The 17,939-nt window shown below is 44.1% G+C and overlaps 1 protein-coding gene across 1 annotated transcript in view; it reads right to left on the reverse strand.

Annotated features, from left to right (window-relative positions):
• Positions 1-17,939, reverse strand: part of LOC121569134 (reversion-inducing cysteine-rich protein with Kazal motifs-like) — a 74,992-nt gene that overhangs the window by 12,261 nt on the left and 44,792 nt on the right. Inside the window, exons 10-16 of the mRNA XM_041879797.2 lie at positions 16,892-17,065; positions 7,411-7,623; positions 5,079-5,215; positions 4,675-4,815; positions 3,267-3,455; positions 1,148-1,270; positions 824-995 (exon numbers count right to left, since the gene is read on the reverse strand). Coding sequence (XP_041735731.2) covers positions 824-995; positions 1,148-1,270; positions 3,267-3,455; positions 4,675-4,815; positions 5,079-5,215; positions 7,411-7,623; positions 16,892-17,065 — 1,149 coding nt within the window. The remainder of the gene's footprint in view (positions 1-823; positions 996-1,147; positions 1,271-3,266; positions 3,456-4,674; positions 4,816-5,078; positions 5,216-7,410; positions 7,624-16,891; positions 17,066-17,939) is intronic.

Raw genomic sequence — 17,939 nt, forward strand, 5'->3', positions numbered from 1 at the left:
AGTGTTGTATTTTGAGACAGGCTTGAATAAGCTAAATAGCCAATAGGCAGAGGGTAGCATAATTTGTCTGATTCTCTGTAATAATGGTATGGGAATAATAATGCATTTTATTTTGTAATAAGTGGTTTCTTGCATCAAACAACACAACAACATTTTCAGTCGCCTCTTTGTCTGAAGGACAAGTGGATAAACAGATTAATGTCAAGCCCTGCATGGAATTCAGGCCTACTTTGAACACCACACATTGGCTGCTACTGTAGGCTGAATGATAGAACAGCTATTTCCATATTAAAATGTTATGGGATGCATTTTCTCCATTGTTTTTGATGGTAGGCCACTCTGGTAGGCCTACATTACGATCAGATAGCCACAGTAGCCTACTTGGCCACTTTTAAAACTGTAACTTAAAGCGGTACAGCCTCAGTGTTCACAGTAAACGTGCACTGGAAATTGCACAGAATTTTCACAACGTTCAAGTTTGCGCTCAGCAGACCTGACATTTGCTCAGTTTCCCAAAAAAATTTGAGGGAACATTGCTAGTCGACTGAGGTGGAATAGGATCAGGGCTCAAGGCCTCTGTTAGGAGAGATGTAGCATCCTCTAGAGTGAAGGTGTCCAGTCTTATCCACTAAGGCTGTATGGAATGCTTTGAAAATGCATCCTTCCTACCTCCCTTCCTTGAAGTAATCATTAATCGGACATGGCATGCACGTAGTGGAACCTCTGCACTCACCAATCTAATTGTGTTGGATCAGTGATTATTCCAATGAACAAATGATTGAAGGAAAGAAGGAGGGAAGGAAGGAGTGATGGAGTATCTCACCTCTGGTTCTTCTGGCAGGGGTTGGGGGAGCAGGGCTCGCTGCTGCGGCAGTGGCCAAACACAAACTGGTTGTCTTTGAAGCCCATGCAGCGGGCCACACAGGCACTGGGGTAGGTGCGGCCGTTACGGGCACACACTGGCACGAAGCGGTCAGGGCAGCCACATGGGAGCCCTATGGAGAGGAGAAGAAAGAGAGAGGGGCAGAGAGAGAGCAATTAGAGAAAAATGCTTTCAGGGTCAGGAAAAAAAACATTAGAATAGAGCAATAAAACCGTCAACACACACACTGTTCTTTGTCTCTCTCACACACACACATACACACACCTGTGAAGCGGCGGCGGTCCTCGTCTGAGCTGTCGGCGCTGAGGCACTGGCGGGTGGAGCAGATGGTCTCTCCAGCGAAGCAGGAGCAGGGGTGGCAGTCCACCCTGAAGGACGTCCCATGGTCTGTAGGACAAGGACACATCGTCACCATGTGAGACCTTGTCTGATTTCATTGGTTATAGGGCTGCAAATGTAACTGTTATCTGACACTTTGAGTCCTCCAGCAGCTGATAGACTTAAACTATGTGATCTGGGTCATGGCACCAATGTAACAGACTGGGTATTAAACCTAGAGTATTAGCCCTGGGAGCTAATATCAGACTTACATTTTAGTCATTTAGCAGACGCTCTTGCTCTACCAACTGAGCTAGATCCCTGCCAGCCATTCCCTCCCCTACCCTACCCTGGACGACGCTGGGCCAATTGTGCGCCGCCCCATGGGTCTCCCGGTCGCGGCCGGCTACGACAGAGCCTGGATTCTAACCAGGATCTCTAGCGGCACAGCTAGCACTGCGCCACTCAGGAGACTTGCCTTCTACAATATACTATTTTTCTTTAAAGGAGTGGGTCAGTCGTTTTTTTATTGAACAAATAGGACAATGGAGAGATTGCGAGTCAGAAGGGCATGGGTCGAATTTCTAACCATGCTGACTCTGGTACAGTATGTGTGTTCCAGGGTCTGCGGCTCTAACCGCTAGACCACACAGGCCACATCTACAAGACACTTTGTAGAAGATAAAGCAACCCTCGGGTTTGGGCTGTCCTGGTTGAGCTTTATTTCTTTAGGATCTGAAACATAAAAAACTATCTTTAACTAAACTAAGGCTTACCTATAGGATTACTTCATGTTCCTCTCCTAATTCTGGATATAAGCACTCCAAAGCCCCACCGCTCTCACTCTCAGGCAAACCACATCTGTGTCAAATAAGGCTGAAACGTCTGACCCCCCTTTTGAAGCGGCGCGAAAACAAACATAAAAGCAAAAGCAATAAACTGATTTGGGTTCAAACAAATGTAGATTCAAAGCCGGTACATTAAAAAAAGGGGGGAAGGGAAAAAATATAAAACCTAGATATGAAAGACAATCCTGTTGTTCAAAGTGTTGTTTCTCTATGGGGATATGATCAGTCACAAGGCCACTAGGGGGCAACATCACAGAGAGACTAAGGCCATGTGTAGCCTAGAGGGGGAAGTGGTTACTCTATGCTGAATTCCTCCCTGCTGTTCACAGAAGAGTGTGTGTGTGTGTGTGTTTGTGTTTGTGTGTGTGTGTGTGTGTGTGTGTGTGTGTGAGAAGAGAGAGAGAGAGAGGAGACTGGCAGCATGCTCCTTTCAAGTCACAGTATTGACATTTAGGGCGGCAAGAGGGAGACCGCGGGAAGGAAATACCAACATGCGGTTGGTTTGGTGCCTTATTTTTTAAACTTATTTTTTAATGTAGTGTTGCCATGCTACTAGGGGAAGAAGGAGAGTGGCAGTGATGTTTACACTACAGGAAGCATTTTACTTTCACAACCAGGCACAACAGCACCAAGAACTCATCCACAGAGAGCTCTCTCCAGTCCCAAGTCAACTCCTGGGTTGTGTTCAGCAGGGCACCGGTAGCAAAATGTTTTGATGCGGAATATAAAAATAAGGGTTCCTTTTTGAGTTCAGGTATTGTGCTTCCATGTTTTCCTGTTTTATGCCTGCTGAACACAATTGTGGTCCAACAACTGTCAAAGTTGTCAGCTTCAGGCGTATAACAAAAAATTTGCCCAATGTATGTATGTCTAAATCATTCCTTTATAGCTAAAAACCAGATGGATGCTACACATTGGTGGTGAATGGGGCAAATAAAACTACCCTCACACAATGTAAAGTGCTTTGTGCTTTTAAAATAGTAGACCTACTGAAAAGTGTCATATGAATTTGAGCCATTTAGAACAATATTTACATTTTAGCCATTTAGCAGATGCTCTTATCCAGAGGTTAAGTGCCTTGGTCAAGGGCACATCGAAATATTTTTCACCTAGTCAGCACAGGGATTCCGACCAGCGACCTTTCAGTTACTGCCCAATGCTCTTAACCCCTAGGCTACCTGCCACCCCATCAGTGAAAAGAGGGAGCGGTAGCTTACTTTTTCTTTGGCCCCCAACAATGCAGGTCTTGGAGGTGTCTATGCAGGGCATCTCGGCACAGTTCTCCAGCCTTCCACTCTGTCCACATGTACACACCTCGAAGCAGCCCGCCTGCTCATTACGCATAGGCACCTGGATACGGGCTTCCAGGTGGACCAGGAACTCTGAGGCTTCGCCCAGTTTACAGCCTGCACACACACCCAGAACACAGTGCAGTCAGACTAACTGTTCATGTCTACACACATACATGTATTTACAGTGGACATAGGCGCCTCCTAGGGGCACAGGACGGTATGGTATGCTATGACACATTGCCTTCTCTTAGCAGCAGTGTTGTCACAATACCAGGTTTAGTATCATGATACTCGATAACAAAACAATGCCACTGAAAGAAGAAACCAGGAAGAAGGACTGTGGTTTTTCCGTATTTTGGGGGGCGGTTTTCACTCTCAAAATCACACTTTTTTAAATAGAAAAAACGACACAAGTCCACACCAAACCTTAACTTAACCCTTTACTCTCGTGGGAATTGGCCTACAGAAGAAATATGAAAAGCATATGCATAACCATGGTAGCAATTGAAAGGGAACAATTTGAAGATTATGGGAAAATTATTAGACCAAAGATGAGGACACAACAGTTCACCTGACAAAAGACTGAAACCAAACATTACACTGTTGATTTTATGGGCATTTTACATTTACTGTACTTTTCGTCAAATTTGTTGATAACAAAATCTCAAAATACACTGGATACATTCAGTAACATGATAACAATATTCCTGGAAAATGTGGGGTAGGCGCAACATAAGGCAAATAAAATGACAAGGGTTTGAGTGAGAGGACTAACTGGTGTATCCAAGTGGCCCCACACCTCTCCAAAGTGTGCACAGTTCCTAAGTCATTTCAATGCACTTTTATGACTCAAAGAAGAGTCTTCATCTATAAGGTGTTTGTTTTTGAGCTCTCCTAGCTGTGCCGTTGAGGAACTAGAGTAAGCACACTTGTAGTTGTTTTGTTTGGAACACAACCCTGCATCCCCGCCATCACACAATTACTGTTGTTGTTTACGCAATCCAAAAAAGGTCCATTATTAATTATAATCTGGGTCAGAAAGCTGCAGGGAATGCGAATCACTGAAGCATTCTATTCATGTCATGATAAACTTGGGCTAATTAATGAATGTTCTAATAAGTTCAATACATTTAGTCGGTGAGACACATTTGATAGAAGAAACGAAAGTAACAAAATTCTATTACCAAATCATTTTTCATGTTGTAGTATCGAAAAAGTACTGACGTTTCGGTATACCTTGCAATACTACTTAGTAGAACAAGCTCAAAACAGTGTGTCTCTATATACAGTGGATATGGGTTGCATGGAGGTATGGTATATTGTTATACTGTACCAGGCACACAGAAGTAGGGCAGGCAGTCCTGTCCTGGCTGGCAGCCCTTCCTGTTCACCTCACACAGGTGGTTGCTGGGACAGGGGTTGGGGTTACAAGGGTGGATGACCTCCTCTATGATGTTACCCAGGGAGCTAGGAGCTGTGTGGAGACCAATGAGCAATTTGATTTTAAGCTTTAGAGATCAGCTCTGAGATTAATCATTTCTCCTTGTAATAATTGGACTCCTTGCATGTGTAATCAACATTCAATGAAAGGACTTAACCAAATGCTGAATCAACAATCAAACTTTTAATTGTGTGAATATGAATCATGTAAATGTATTAGTCCTTTCAATTGGTAATGGTAAGGGAACAGTGTTAAGTTGTTCAAAGACACACACACACACACACAGTCCCACTCACTGAGGTATCTCTCTAGGGGGATGCAGCGTTCAGGGTCGTCTATGGGGGACAGGATCTCACAGATGCGCTCGGCCGTCTGTCCCTCGTGGAAGCGCTTGTTGTCGCCACACTGTGTCAGGATGTCTACACAATCCGACCTGAAGGTTTGTCAAAAGCAGGGGAAACAGCCAGTGAAGGACAGGGTGAGGAACATTCACTATCGAAACAAGGGTTGCAAAATCCCTGGTTTTCCCGGAATCAGTAGGGAATAAGCAGGCAATCAGGAATCCTCCAACCAGGATTTATTGAAAGTTCGCTGAATTTTGCAACCCTAATTGCAGCGTTGCAAGATGTTTCGAAATGATCGAAGGCTATGCAACATTTACAGCAACGTATGCAATGTAACTTGAAACTCCTTTCTAGTTAGTATTTGACTGTGAATGATTTCATTCAGTGCAACACACTATCTAAAAACAGTTTCAAACAGTTTAAAGATGCTGAACCTTAACCCAGTTTAGAGTTTAGCCAGGTCACATTTTCTAAACAGAGACGTACTGTAGCATCGTCTGGCTTGACGGACACAGCAGAAGGCTATTATTGAAAGTGAGCTCAGACGAAACACGAGATAGATTCCTATTCCCTGCATACATCGCACAGCATCCTCCTCGTGCCGGGAAAGCTTAGGTGCAGACATTAAAGTGCTGGACTTGTGTTTGAAGTGACTTTGGCTGCTCTCAGCCCTGCCACTGGCCCATATGTTACATTCCCAACCGTCTGTCTGCTCCGTTGATTTGCCATCCTGGGGTGTAATTTCCTTTCTAGTCCTTATTGCGGTCTCAGCTTTTCTTACCCACACTGAGCTAAGAATGCATGTTGCGTTTCTGTTGCCTTGAGTGGGCTAGTGTAATAACGTACCTTTGTATTGCAGGTAATCAGTATGGTACACCTGGCATTCCACACACTGAGCCAAATAGGATTGACAAAACAATTATGTGTGATAGAAATGTCATTCAACGAGAGCCGAAGATTAAGAGATTAAAAGAGACAGATTATTTGTTCATGGGCATAAGCATACATGCACACACTCCTGTACACACACACACACACACACACACACACACACACACACACACACACACACACACAGACACACAGACACACACATTTATTGCTCAGACATGAACAGTGGAGGCACAGTGTTTAGTTGTACTGGACAGGGCCAATACAACATGCCAATCTAAACCCTGACTGATGTATGTGGGGTTCTGCCCTGCCATCGCTCACTGACATCCTGTCTTTGTCCTCTGTGGCTGGGTATAGAGGGAGGGAGAGGCTGGGCGGGGGATACAGAGCTCCAGACAGGCCCCCTGACATCCCAAAGCAGCCCAGGAAGAATGACTCTGAAAGGGGTAGCGTGAGGAGGCCTAATCCCCCCTACCTCCAGAACAATGAAGGAGTGTGTGTGTGTGTGTGTGTGTTGTGTGTGTGTGTGTGTGTGTGTGTGTGTGTGTGTGTGTGTGTGTGTGTGTGTGTGTCTGTCTGTCTGTCTGTCTGTCTATATATGTGTGTGTGTGTGTGTGTGTCTGCCCAAGGGCTCCCCCTGGAAATGCAAATGTAAATAAAGGTGCAACAAAAGGCCACTGTCACACACGTGTAGCGCCTGTGAATAAAGCCTGTCAGCTGGAACGTCTCTCCTGACCACATTGACAAGGCCTCCACATACATTGGCTGTTACAGCCCTGAGGGCTAGCCTAGTGTACAGGTAAACACTGGTGTGTTAACCACAGTCGCTAACATGCTAACTACCCCATTCAGCCTGACAGAAACCCAGGTGTGATTGCTTTCAGGGGAAAAAACTCCAATCAAAAGATTTGCTTTCAGTCAAAGGATCTGCTCATAAATAACCTGAGGTAGGGTAGTGAGTCAAGCCGTGCAGAAACCACAACATCCTCCACCCTGAGTTTGTCTAACTACATGTTGTATCACCAGAGTGCTCTATATGAGATCACCTGTATTTGGTTCATGTGGTTTTTAGTTCCAGCTGGTACTTTGGCGGTCGTTTCCTGAGGGAGACTTTTTACTTTGATAACGGGAGTCGATTGAAGGTGAAGGTGGGATGCTGTATGTACTTATTTAACTATTTATTACCTTTATTTTACCAGGTGGGTGATTTCAAGATAGAATGTTCTCTCAAAGGCAGGATAAATGGTAACGCATTAGCAGCAGACCCACATTAAGCCAATCCCTGGACTAAAAAGCACTTTCAATGGGGATTCTCCAATGGACACTTTTTAGTCCTGGAGTTGGCTTAACCTGGGTTTGGGAAACTACACCAAAGTCAGAGGGTACGTACTTGCAGATGACGCTGCCACGGGACTTGCTGTAGCAGGGTTTGATCTGCAGGGCGCAGGCCACAGCCTTCCACATCTCCGGACGACACTTCCTGATGTCCAGGACGGGGATGTTCATAAAGGGCATCTTGATCGTCCCATTGGACCACAGCTTGATGTCGTTCATGGCGCCCTGGTCTGATTGAACGTTACAGCTACGGAACAGCTCAGTGGGCCTGGAGTCAATAAGACAGGGAGACGTTATAGAATTAGCAGATGTACTCAATAGAGCTATGCACCTATCAGAATGAATACAAATGTATTCAGAAACACAGAGGATTGGGTAACATTTTTGGGAGGGGTGCAAGGTAGCTTCGACTCATTTACATTTACATTTTAGTCATTTAGCAGACGCTCTTATCCAGAGCGACTTACAGGAGCAATTAGGGTTAAGTGCCTTGCTCAAGGGCACATTTACGTCATTTAGCAGACGCTCTTATCCAGAGCGACTCACCAATTGGTGCGTTCACCCTATAGCCAGTGGGATAACCACTTTACAATTTTGGGGGGGGGGGGTAGAAGGATTACTTTATCCTATCCCAGGTATTCCTTAAAGAGGTGGGGTTTCAAATGCCTCCGGAAGGTGGTGAGTGACTCCGCTGTCCTGGCGTCGTGAGGGAGCTTGTTCCACCATTGGGGTGCCAGAGCAGCGAACAGTTTTGACTGGGCTGAGCGGGAACTATGCTTCCGCAGAGGAAGGGGAGCCAAGACTCGAGGTTAGGACATGGACACAAAGTGAATCACAAAGTGAATCTTACTACAGAAGACAAAAACGAATGTCCACATACACCAAAACATAACACACAACATTGCCTCTCTCTGTCTAATGGGTTGCACGTTCACTCTGCCCTGTGAGTCCAGATGTTGTGTCAACAGCTCAACAGCACATGGATGTGGCTGTGGTGATGTCACACCCCGGCCAGCCGGACTGCCACGGTTTACTACTATTAGTCACTGCAGAAACATCCCAGATACAAGCCAGGAACAAAAGACCAACGGCTGGGGCTGAGAAGCACTACTTCTTGAGGAAACCTGTTGCTGGGGCAAGGACTATTTTCTTTAATGATCTACGGGAGGGAGGAAGTGTCATTCATATATGTCCAGTGTGGGCTGGGTGATTGGTAGGTTCCACTGGGTGAGGGAGGGATATTTCCGGGGCTGAGGTTGGATGTGTTCTAGCGCTGATCTCCAGCCAGTGGTTGGTTTAATGACAGCCTTTAAAACCTCCCACTGGCCACTCATGCTGCCTTGCCGTGTGTGTGTGTTTATTTGTGTGTGTGTAAGTGTGTCAGAGGTGGGACCAAGTCACTATTATTCGAGTCACAAGCAAGTCTCAAGTCACAAGGTCCGAGTCTCAAGTCGAGTCACAAGTAGAATGGGTCGAGTCTCGAGTCAAGTCCAAGTCATGCATTCTAAAAGCAAGTCAAGTCCAGTCACAAGTTTTTTCAAGTCAAGTCTCAATTCAAGTAAAATATAAAAACCTATACATGCAATGACTTGTGTTGGATGGCGGCATGCTACAGACAGCTATATCAGTCCGCTAATAGTAAAGGCCCAGTGCACTACTTTTGTGAAAAAATAATTTTTCAGGGGGTGCTGCAGCACCCTCAGCATCCCTACTTCCCGCGACTATTAATGTGTCATTACATCCATAAATGGTGATGCATTTTCAAAATGCAAGATACAGATATAAACTGCGTTTTATACCTGCATTTTGAGCTGAAAGTCATTGATTTTAACAGTCATGATCAACTAGGGATGTCATGTCTCTAGAGTCCAGAGCAAGCAGGATCATACAGCCTACTTGTATGCGGTGGAGGTTGATGATCCGCTGTATGCGGCAGAGGTTGATGATCCGCTGTATGCGGCGGAGGTTGATGATCCGCTGTATGCGGCGGAGGTTGATGATCCGCTGTATGCGGTGGATGTTGATGATCCGCTGTATGCGGCGGAGGTTGATGAGCCGCTGTATGCGGTGGAGGTTGATGATCCGCTGTATGCGGCGGAGGTTGATGATCCGCTGTATGCGGCGGAGGTTGATGATCCGCTGTATGCGGCGGAGGTTGATGATCCGCTGTATGCGGCGGAGGTTGATGATCCGCTGTATGCAGCGAAGGTTGATGATCCGCTGTATGCGGTGGATGTTGATGATCCGCTGTATGCAGCGGAGGTTGATGATCATACAGCCTACTTGTATGCGGTGGAGGTTGATGATCCGCTGTATGTGGCGGAGGTTGATGATCCGCTGTATGCGGTGGATGTTGATGATCCGCTGTATGCAGCGGAGGTTGATGATCATACAGCCTAATTGTATGCGGTGGAGGTTGATGATCCGCTGTATGCGGCGGAGGTTGATGATCCGCTGTATGCGGCGGAGGTTGATGATCATACAGCCTACTTGTATGCGGTGGAGGTTGATGATCCGCTGTATGTGGCGGAGGTTGATGATCCGCTGTATGCGGTGGATGTTGATGATCCGCTGTATGCGGCGGAGGTTGATGAGCCGCTGTATGCGGTGGAGGTTGATGATCCGCTGTATGCGGCGGAGGTTGATGATCCGCTGTATGCGGCGGAGGTTGATGATCATACAGCCTACTTGTATGCGGTGGAGGTTGATGATCCGCTGTATGCAGCGGAGGTTGATGATCCGCTGTATGCGGCGGAGGTTGATGATCCGCTGTATGCAGTGGATGTTGATGATCCGCTGTATGCGGTGGATGTTGATGATCCGCTGTATGCAGCGGAGGTTGATGATCCGCTGTATGCAGTGGATGTTGATGATCCGCTGTATGCAGCGGAGGTTGATGATCATACAGCCTACTTGTATGCGGTGGAGGTTGATGATCCGCTGTATGCGGCGGAGGTTGATGATCCGCTGTATGCGGTGGATGTTGATGATCCGCTGTATGTGGCGGAGGTTGATGATCCGCTGTATGCGGCGGAGGTTGATGATCCGCTGTATGCGGCGGATGTTGATGATCCGCTGTATGCAGCGGAGGTTGATGATCCGCTGTATGCGGCGGAGGTTGATGATCCGCTGTATGCGGCGGATGTTGATGATCCGCTGTATGCGGTGGATGTTGATGATCCGCTGTATGCAGCGGAGGTTGATGATCCGCTGTATGCGGTGGATGTTGATGATCCGCTGTATGCGGCGGAGGTTGATGATCCGCTGTATGCGGCGGAGGTTGATGATCCGCTGTATGTGTGGGAGGTTGATGATCCGCTGTATGCGGCGGAGGTTGATGATCCGCTGTATGCGGCGGAGGTTGGAAAGCATGGTCTGTCTGTAGCCTTTTTCTTCCTCACAAATATCGTAATAAATTCGCCAGAATGTTACATCTTCATCCCATAAGTATTGAAGGCAGTGCGATGTTACAACTCTCTTCAGACATAGCCAGTAAGCAGAACTGAGGTATATAACCCAAACTAGGTCTATCTGAAATATGAAAATGATCAATGAAATTGCCATGTAGTCTATTGTTCTGGCAAAAAGCATCCGTAGCAGATTGCTAAACTTTATTCTATATGGATAATATAAACGTAGCCTACCCTATTTCTGTCCGGCATAACCGGAGAAAACAAGTGCTTTTTGGTCACTAATCTGGATATGTGCGCCAAAGCTGATGACTGGTCAATGGTCAACAGTCAGGACGCGCAACTCTTCGGTTCTGAAGCACAGATAAGATGTTTTTGAGACAATAATTTGGTGTAATGCAGTAGGCCTATGTTAGTGACCAGATCGAATAGGCAAATGTACACCACTGGTCAAAGGTTTTAGAACACCTACTCATTCATGGGTTTGTCTTAATTTTTACTATTTTAATAGTAAAAAATAGCGAAGACATCAAAACTATGCAATAAGGCAGTTGGAACCAAAAATCTCAAATTTGGACTCCAGACCAAAGGACACATTTCCACCGGTCTAATGTCCATTGCTCGTGTTTCTTGGCCCAAGCAAGTCTCTTCTTCTTATTGGTGTCCTTTAGTAGTGGTTTCTTTGCAGCAATTCGACCATGAAGGCCTGATTCACACAGTCTCCTCTGAACAGTTGATGTTGAGATGTGTCTGTTACTTGAACTCTGTGAAGTATTTATTTGGGCTGCAATTTCTGAGGCTGGTAACTCTAATGAACTTATCCTCTGCAGCAGAGGTAATTCTGGGTCTTCCATTCCTGTGGCAGTCCTCATGAGAGCCAGTTTCATCATAGCGCTTGATGGTTTTTGCGACTGCACTTGAAGAAACTTTCAAAGTTCTTGAAATGTTCCGTATTGACTGACCTCCATGTCTTAAAGTAATGACGGACTGTCGTTTCTCTTTGCTTATTTGAGCTGTTCTTGCCATAATATGGACTTGGTCTTTTACCAAATAGGGCTATCTTCTGTATACCTCCCCTACCTTGTCACAACACAACTGATTGACTCAAACGCATTAAGAAGGCAATACATTTCACAAATGAACTTTTAAGAAGGCACACCTGTTAATTGAAATGCATTCTAGGTGACTACCTCATGAAGCTAGTTGAGAGAATGCCAAGAGTGTGCAAAGCTGTCATCAAGGCAAAGGGTGGCTATTTGAAGAATCTCAAATATAAAATATATTTTGATTTGTTTAACACTTTTTTGGTTACTACATGATTCCATATGTGTTATTTAATCGTTTTGATGTCTTCACTATTATTCTACAATGTAGAAAATAGTAAAAATAAAGAAAAACCCTTGAATTAGTAGGTGTTCTAAAACGTTTGACCGGTAGTGTATAAATATAAAATACAAATGGTAGACTATAGCCTACCTATGTAATCTATTAAAATATGTAGGCCTATGAAAAATATGTATTCTTCCCATTCAGTTTCATACTCGCACCGCTCAAAAGAGAACCACTAGCTCACCCGATCTGTGTTGATTGACAGTTTGCTGGTTCAATCAGAGGACCGAGTGTGCATTTCACTAGCCCATTTTTTGCAAGCTACTGGCTCTGGCTGCGTGGAGAGTAATCCACGGCGACTCTGTGCCACAAAATGAGTGTCAAAACATTAGAAAACCTGGCCAGATAATTTCAAGTAATCAGTCTCAAGTCAAAGTCCCGAGTCTTGATGGTCCAAGTCCAAGTCAAGTCTCAAGTTATTTTATTTTATATCAAGTCGAGTCTCAAGTCATCAAATTTGTGAATCCAAGTCATGTGACTGGAGTCCACACCTCTGGTGTGTCTGTGTGTGTGTGTGAGTGAGGGGAGAGGGGAAGGAAAGTGAGGTCTTGACGACAAGCAGAGGGACCACAGCCTTACCGCAGCTCCAGGTCATGAACCAAACGTGACCCCATGGGTGGGTAGTGGGTAATGGTCACAGAGGTTTTCCACAACTTTCATGACCTCTTCGCTTTTATTTACAGTGACTCGTTCCTACTCTGCCTCTCTCTTTTATGTCTCTCTACACATTGAAAACCACCCAGATGGAAAGGAAGGAAAGTAGCTCCAGTTAAAGCATAAGTATTTAGGATAGTTATTAAATAAATGTCATTTTCACCATGCAGGCTCAATACAGTCCGTGAGTCAGCTATTCCTCATATAACTCAATATTTTCTTCTTAATAACTTGAGTCAACCAGAGTCAACATCCTAGGGCCTGGGTTTGTATACATTACCTCTTTCCCCCACACTCTTATCCTCCCAACCTCCCTCTCTCTAGCTTTGCCGACCTCTCCCACCCTCCTCTCAGAATGATTGGCATGTGGATTGAGACTTCCTGCCCTGGGCTTTGGTGGGCCCTGGGCCATGCCAAGATAAGAATATTGTCCAGACAGACAGGCAGACAGATGAGTAGATGGACAGACAGATAGCCAGACAGACAGACAGACAGAGGTCACAAAGTATTTTTAGCCTCCAGCCCTATTTAATTCCATACTGCGACTGTGCCCCCACGCCGCTGGTCACCCCAGCTTTTGAACCCCTCGGGGGGGGGGGGGAAGACTCTCGTACGATGGCCCCGGGACTCCTTCAAAGGAAATGAGAGCTAGCGTTTGTTTGTCTGAACTCTAAATCCCACAGTGGGGAGCAGCGGTGCCATCATCTAAAGAGGAATTCATTGACCTTCTCCAATGAAAATAATACATGGAATACTTGGGATTTCCAAATCTTCTCTAAGAGGGCCTACCATGAGAAGTTTTGGTGACTTTTTTTGTTTGATTGAACATTGATTACATCGCTTTGACTGCTGGGCTGCAATTCAAGCATTGATACAGTATGTTTTATGATAATCATGTTGTTATGGTTATCATTATTATTGTGTTGTAACCGATACAGTCAACCGACAAAGACATATAGAAAACGATATCACAGACAAAGAGAGGTCAAGCAATGAGATTAAATTTAAGTCTGTAGCTCACGTCCTTCAGATCCCCTAGTATCCAATCATATTTTTCTCTGTCCCTGACTTCAGCCTCGAAAAACAATGCTTTTGAAACCGGACAAAGCAAATGGATGGTGGTGGTGGAATGGAGATTTGTGGACAGGCGGGCACGCACACACACACACACACACACAGTCTTACACACACACACACACACAGTCTTAAACACACACACATACACACACACGCACACACACACATTCTCTCTATCCTTTTCTCTCTCCTTCTTTCTCGGTGACCTCCAAACAACATAGTACAAAGTCATGGAAGGCGACCACAACACTCACAGAGCCTATAAAGCAACATCGTCGTCAACTAGTCATTGTCTCTCTGAAGAGACCCCAGAGGTCTTGGTTTCACCCAGCCCCAACCAGTTGGCCAGCCATAATGACTAGCATGGGATCGACTAGACACAGCAATTCATTTCACAACCAACGTTTAAATAGAAAGATAAATACATAAAACGCACCAATGTCATTGTGTTAACTGCAGTGTATTATTTAATGTGGTTACAAGGCTGTTGGTTCCAGTTTGGGTTTTGAGAGGCACATAGGGTTATGCATGGAGGCCACTAACCCACCAACCACGGGGCTGGGGAAAAGGGTGGGGTGGATGCACTCACTCACTCACTCCCTCCCTACTCACCCTTGCCTTCTCCCCTGACCTTCCTGGGACACTCCAGGACTAATAAATCATATTAGCCTAGCGTGCGTCAGACCAGCCCAATGCTTGAGGTGATGGAGGACGTGTTTGCAGGATGCCAGTTCACCATTCGACCATTTGTGAGTTACACTCTGGTTTAACGAGATGACTCACTTAGACTTTTACGTGTTCTTTTTATTTTTCACACTCATTGTCATATCCCGGGGTTGCTTTTATCTTTTACACAGCTTGTTGTGTTGAAATTGGATATGTGACTAAATGAGAAGGCCCATCAATGCAACAGAGCACTACAGACTCCTTTTGGATGTATGCAGTCATTGTAAATGTTGGATTTTGAGTTAGTCAGTAGAGTATAGTAGGTACCAGACCTGTTGTAGACCTATTGTAGGTCTGGTACAGTGTGGTACAGTGTGGTCCTGTGTGGTTCAGTTCGTAAAAGCGTGGCACTAGCAATGCAAAGGTTTTGAGTTCATTTGCCGCAGGGACCTCATACAAAAATGTATGCATAAAAGCATCTGTTAAGAGTGTCATATATTGCAACTGTATAATAATAATAATAATAATAATAATAATAATAATAATAATAATAATAATAATAATAATAAATAATAATACAGAAAGTATTCACACCCTTTGAGTTTTTCCGCATTTTGTTGTGTTACTAAGTGGGATAAAGATGGATTTAATTGTCATTTTTTTGTCAACGATCTACACAAAACAGTCTTTAATGTCAAAGTGAAGAAGAAAGATGCGAACTCTTTATTATTAATGGAAAATAAAACACTAATATATCTTGAGATAAGTATTCAACTACCAGAGTCAATACATGTTAGAATCACCTTTGGTAGCGATTACAGCTGTGAGTCTTTCTGGGTAAGTCTCTGCACACCTGGATAGTACAATATTTGCCCATTATTCTTTAAAAAATGATTCAAGCTCTGTCAGGTTGGTTATTGATCATTGGTAGACAGCCATTTTCAAGTCTTGGCTCAGATTTTCAAGTTGATTTAAGTCAAAACTGTCACTAGGCCACTCAGGAACATTCAATGTCATTTTGGTAAGCAAATCCAGTGTATATTTGGCCTTGTGTTTTAGGTAATTGTCCTGAGAAAGGTGAATTTGTTTCCCAGTGTCTGTTGGAAAGCAGACTGAACCAAGTTTTCCTCTAGGATTTTGCCTGTGCTTAGCTATATTCAGTTTATTTGTATCCTAAAAAAACTCCCTAGTCCTTGCCGATGATAAGCACACACATAACATAATGCAGCCACCACCATGCTTGAAAATATGAAGAGTGGTACTCAGTGTTGTGTTAGATTTGCCCCAAACATAACTCTTTTTATTCAGGAAAAAAGTAAATTTCTTTGCCTAATTTTTTGCTTTATTGCTTTAGTGCCTTATTGCAAACAGGATGCATATTTTGGAATATTTTATATTCTTTACGAACCATTGGAAATCCTCCCTGGTCTTTGTGGTTGAATCTGTGCTTGAAATTCACTGCTCGACTGAGGGACCTTACAGAAAATTGTATGTGTGGGAAATTGTATGTGTGGGGAACAGAGATGTGGTAGTCATTTAAAAATCATGTTAAACACTATTATTGCACACAGAGTGAGTCTATGTAACTTATTATGTGACTTGTTAAGCACGTTTTCACTCCTGAACTTATTTAGCCTTCCCATGACAAAAGGGTTGAATACTTTTTGACTCAATACATTTCAGCTTTTCATTTTTAATTCATTTGTAAACATTTCTAAAGACATAATTCCACTTCGACATTATGGGGCATTGTGTGTAGATCAGTGACACAAAATCTCAATTTAATCCATTTTAAATTCAGGCTGTAACAAAATGTGAAAAAAGTCAAGGGGTGTGAATACTTTCTGAAGACACTGTACATGCTGGCTGAAATGGTCTGCCAGCTTGCTAGCAGTCTGCCAGCCTCTGGATAAAAGTGTCTGCTCAATGACCAATATGTAAAATGTAAATGTAAAATAGTACAGTGACAGTCAGTAGGGGCCCATTTCAATTGAAAACTCTGAAACATAGCAAAGTCCGCACCTGATAGTAGGTATATTGTCTGGTAATATAACACACCTGTTGTTGAAGCTGGTGCAGTAGGTATATTACCTAGTAATATAACACACCAGTTGTTGAAGCTGGTGCGGTAGGTATATTAACAGGTATAGTAGGTATATTAACTGGTATAGTAGATAGGTATATTATATAGCTGTTGTTGAAGTTGGTGCAGTAGGTATATTATTAACAGGTATAGTAGGTATATTAACTGGTATAGTAGGTATATTAACTGGTATAGTAGTTATATTAACTGGTATAGTAGGTATATTATCTAGTATAGTAGCTAGGTATATACCACACCTGTTGTTGAAGTTGGTGCAGTAGGCCAGGTCCTTACAGCCCAGCTGGCAGGGCTCCCTGACGTCGGCCAAACAGGTGATCAGGTCCGTCTCCACAGAGTTGTACTCGCACATCTGGTCAAACTCCTGCCATGTCTGAGTGCCCCAATTGGTGCTGATCTCCTGACACATGTCCCTTTTGGTTGAGAAAACCGAGTTAAACATACAGACAGACACACAACCCAAGCGTGTAAAACCAGACTCAAATGAACACTACCTTTGAACAACGTAAAAATCTCCATGACTTTGAGTGTACCTAACCTTCTGACCCATCTAACTGTATAAAGTAATCTGTAATTGTAAATCTTGAAATGTGTAATAATCTGAAATCTGAAAACTGTGGGAAAAACCTGAATATATATATATATATATACAGTGGGGAGAACAAGTATTTGATACACTGCCGATTTTGCAGGTTTTCCTACTTACAAAGCTAGTAGAGGTCTGTAATTTTTATCATAGGTACACTTCAACTGTGAGAGACGGAATCTAAAACAAAAATCCAGAAAATCACATTGTATGATTTTTAAGTAATTCATTTGCATTTTATTGCATGACATAAGTATTTGATCACCTACCAAACAGTAAGAATTCCGGCTCTCACAGACCTGTTAGTTTTTCTTTAAGAAGCCCTCCTGTTCTCCACTCATTACCTGTATTAACTACACCTGTTTGAACTCGTTACCTGTATAAAAGACACATGTCCACACACTCAATCAAACAGACTCCAACCTCTCCACAATGGCCAAGACCAGAGAGCTGTGTAAGGACATCAGGGATAAAATTGTAGACCTGCACAAGGCTGGGATGGGCTACAGGACAATAGGCAAGCAGCTTGGTGAGAAGGCAACAACTGTTGGCGCAATTATTAGAAAATTGAAGAAGTTCAAGATGACGGTCAATCACCCTCGGTCTGGGGCTCCATGCAAGATCTCACCTCGTGGGGCATCAATGATCATGAGGAAGGTGAGGGATCAGCCCAGAACTACACGGCAGGACCTGGTCAATGA

The sequence above is a fragment of the Coregonus clupeaformis genome, chromosome 7 (assembly GCF_020615455.1).
Source record: "Coregonus clupeaformis isolate EN_2021a chromosome 7, ASM2061545v1, whole genome shotgun sequence".
NCBI lineage: Eukaryota > Metazoa > Chordata > Actinopteri > Salmoniformes > Salmonidae > Coregonus > Coregonus clupeaformis.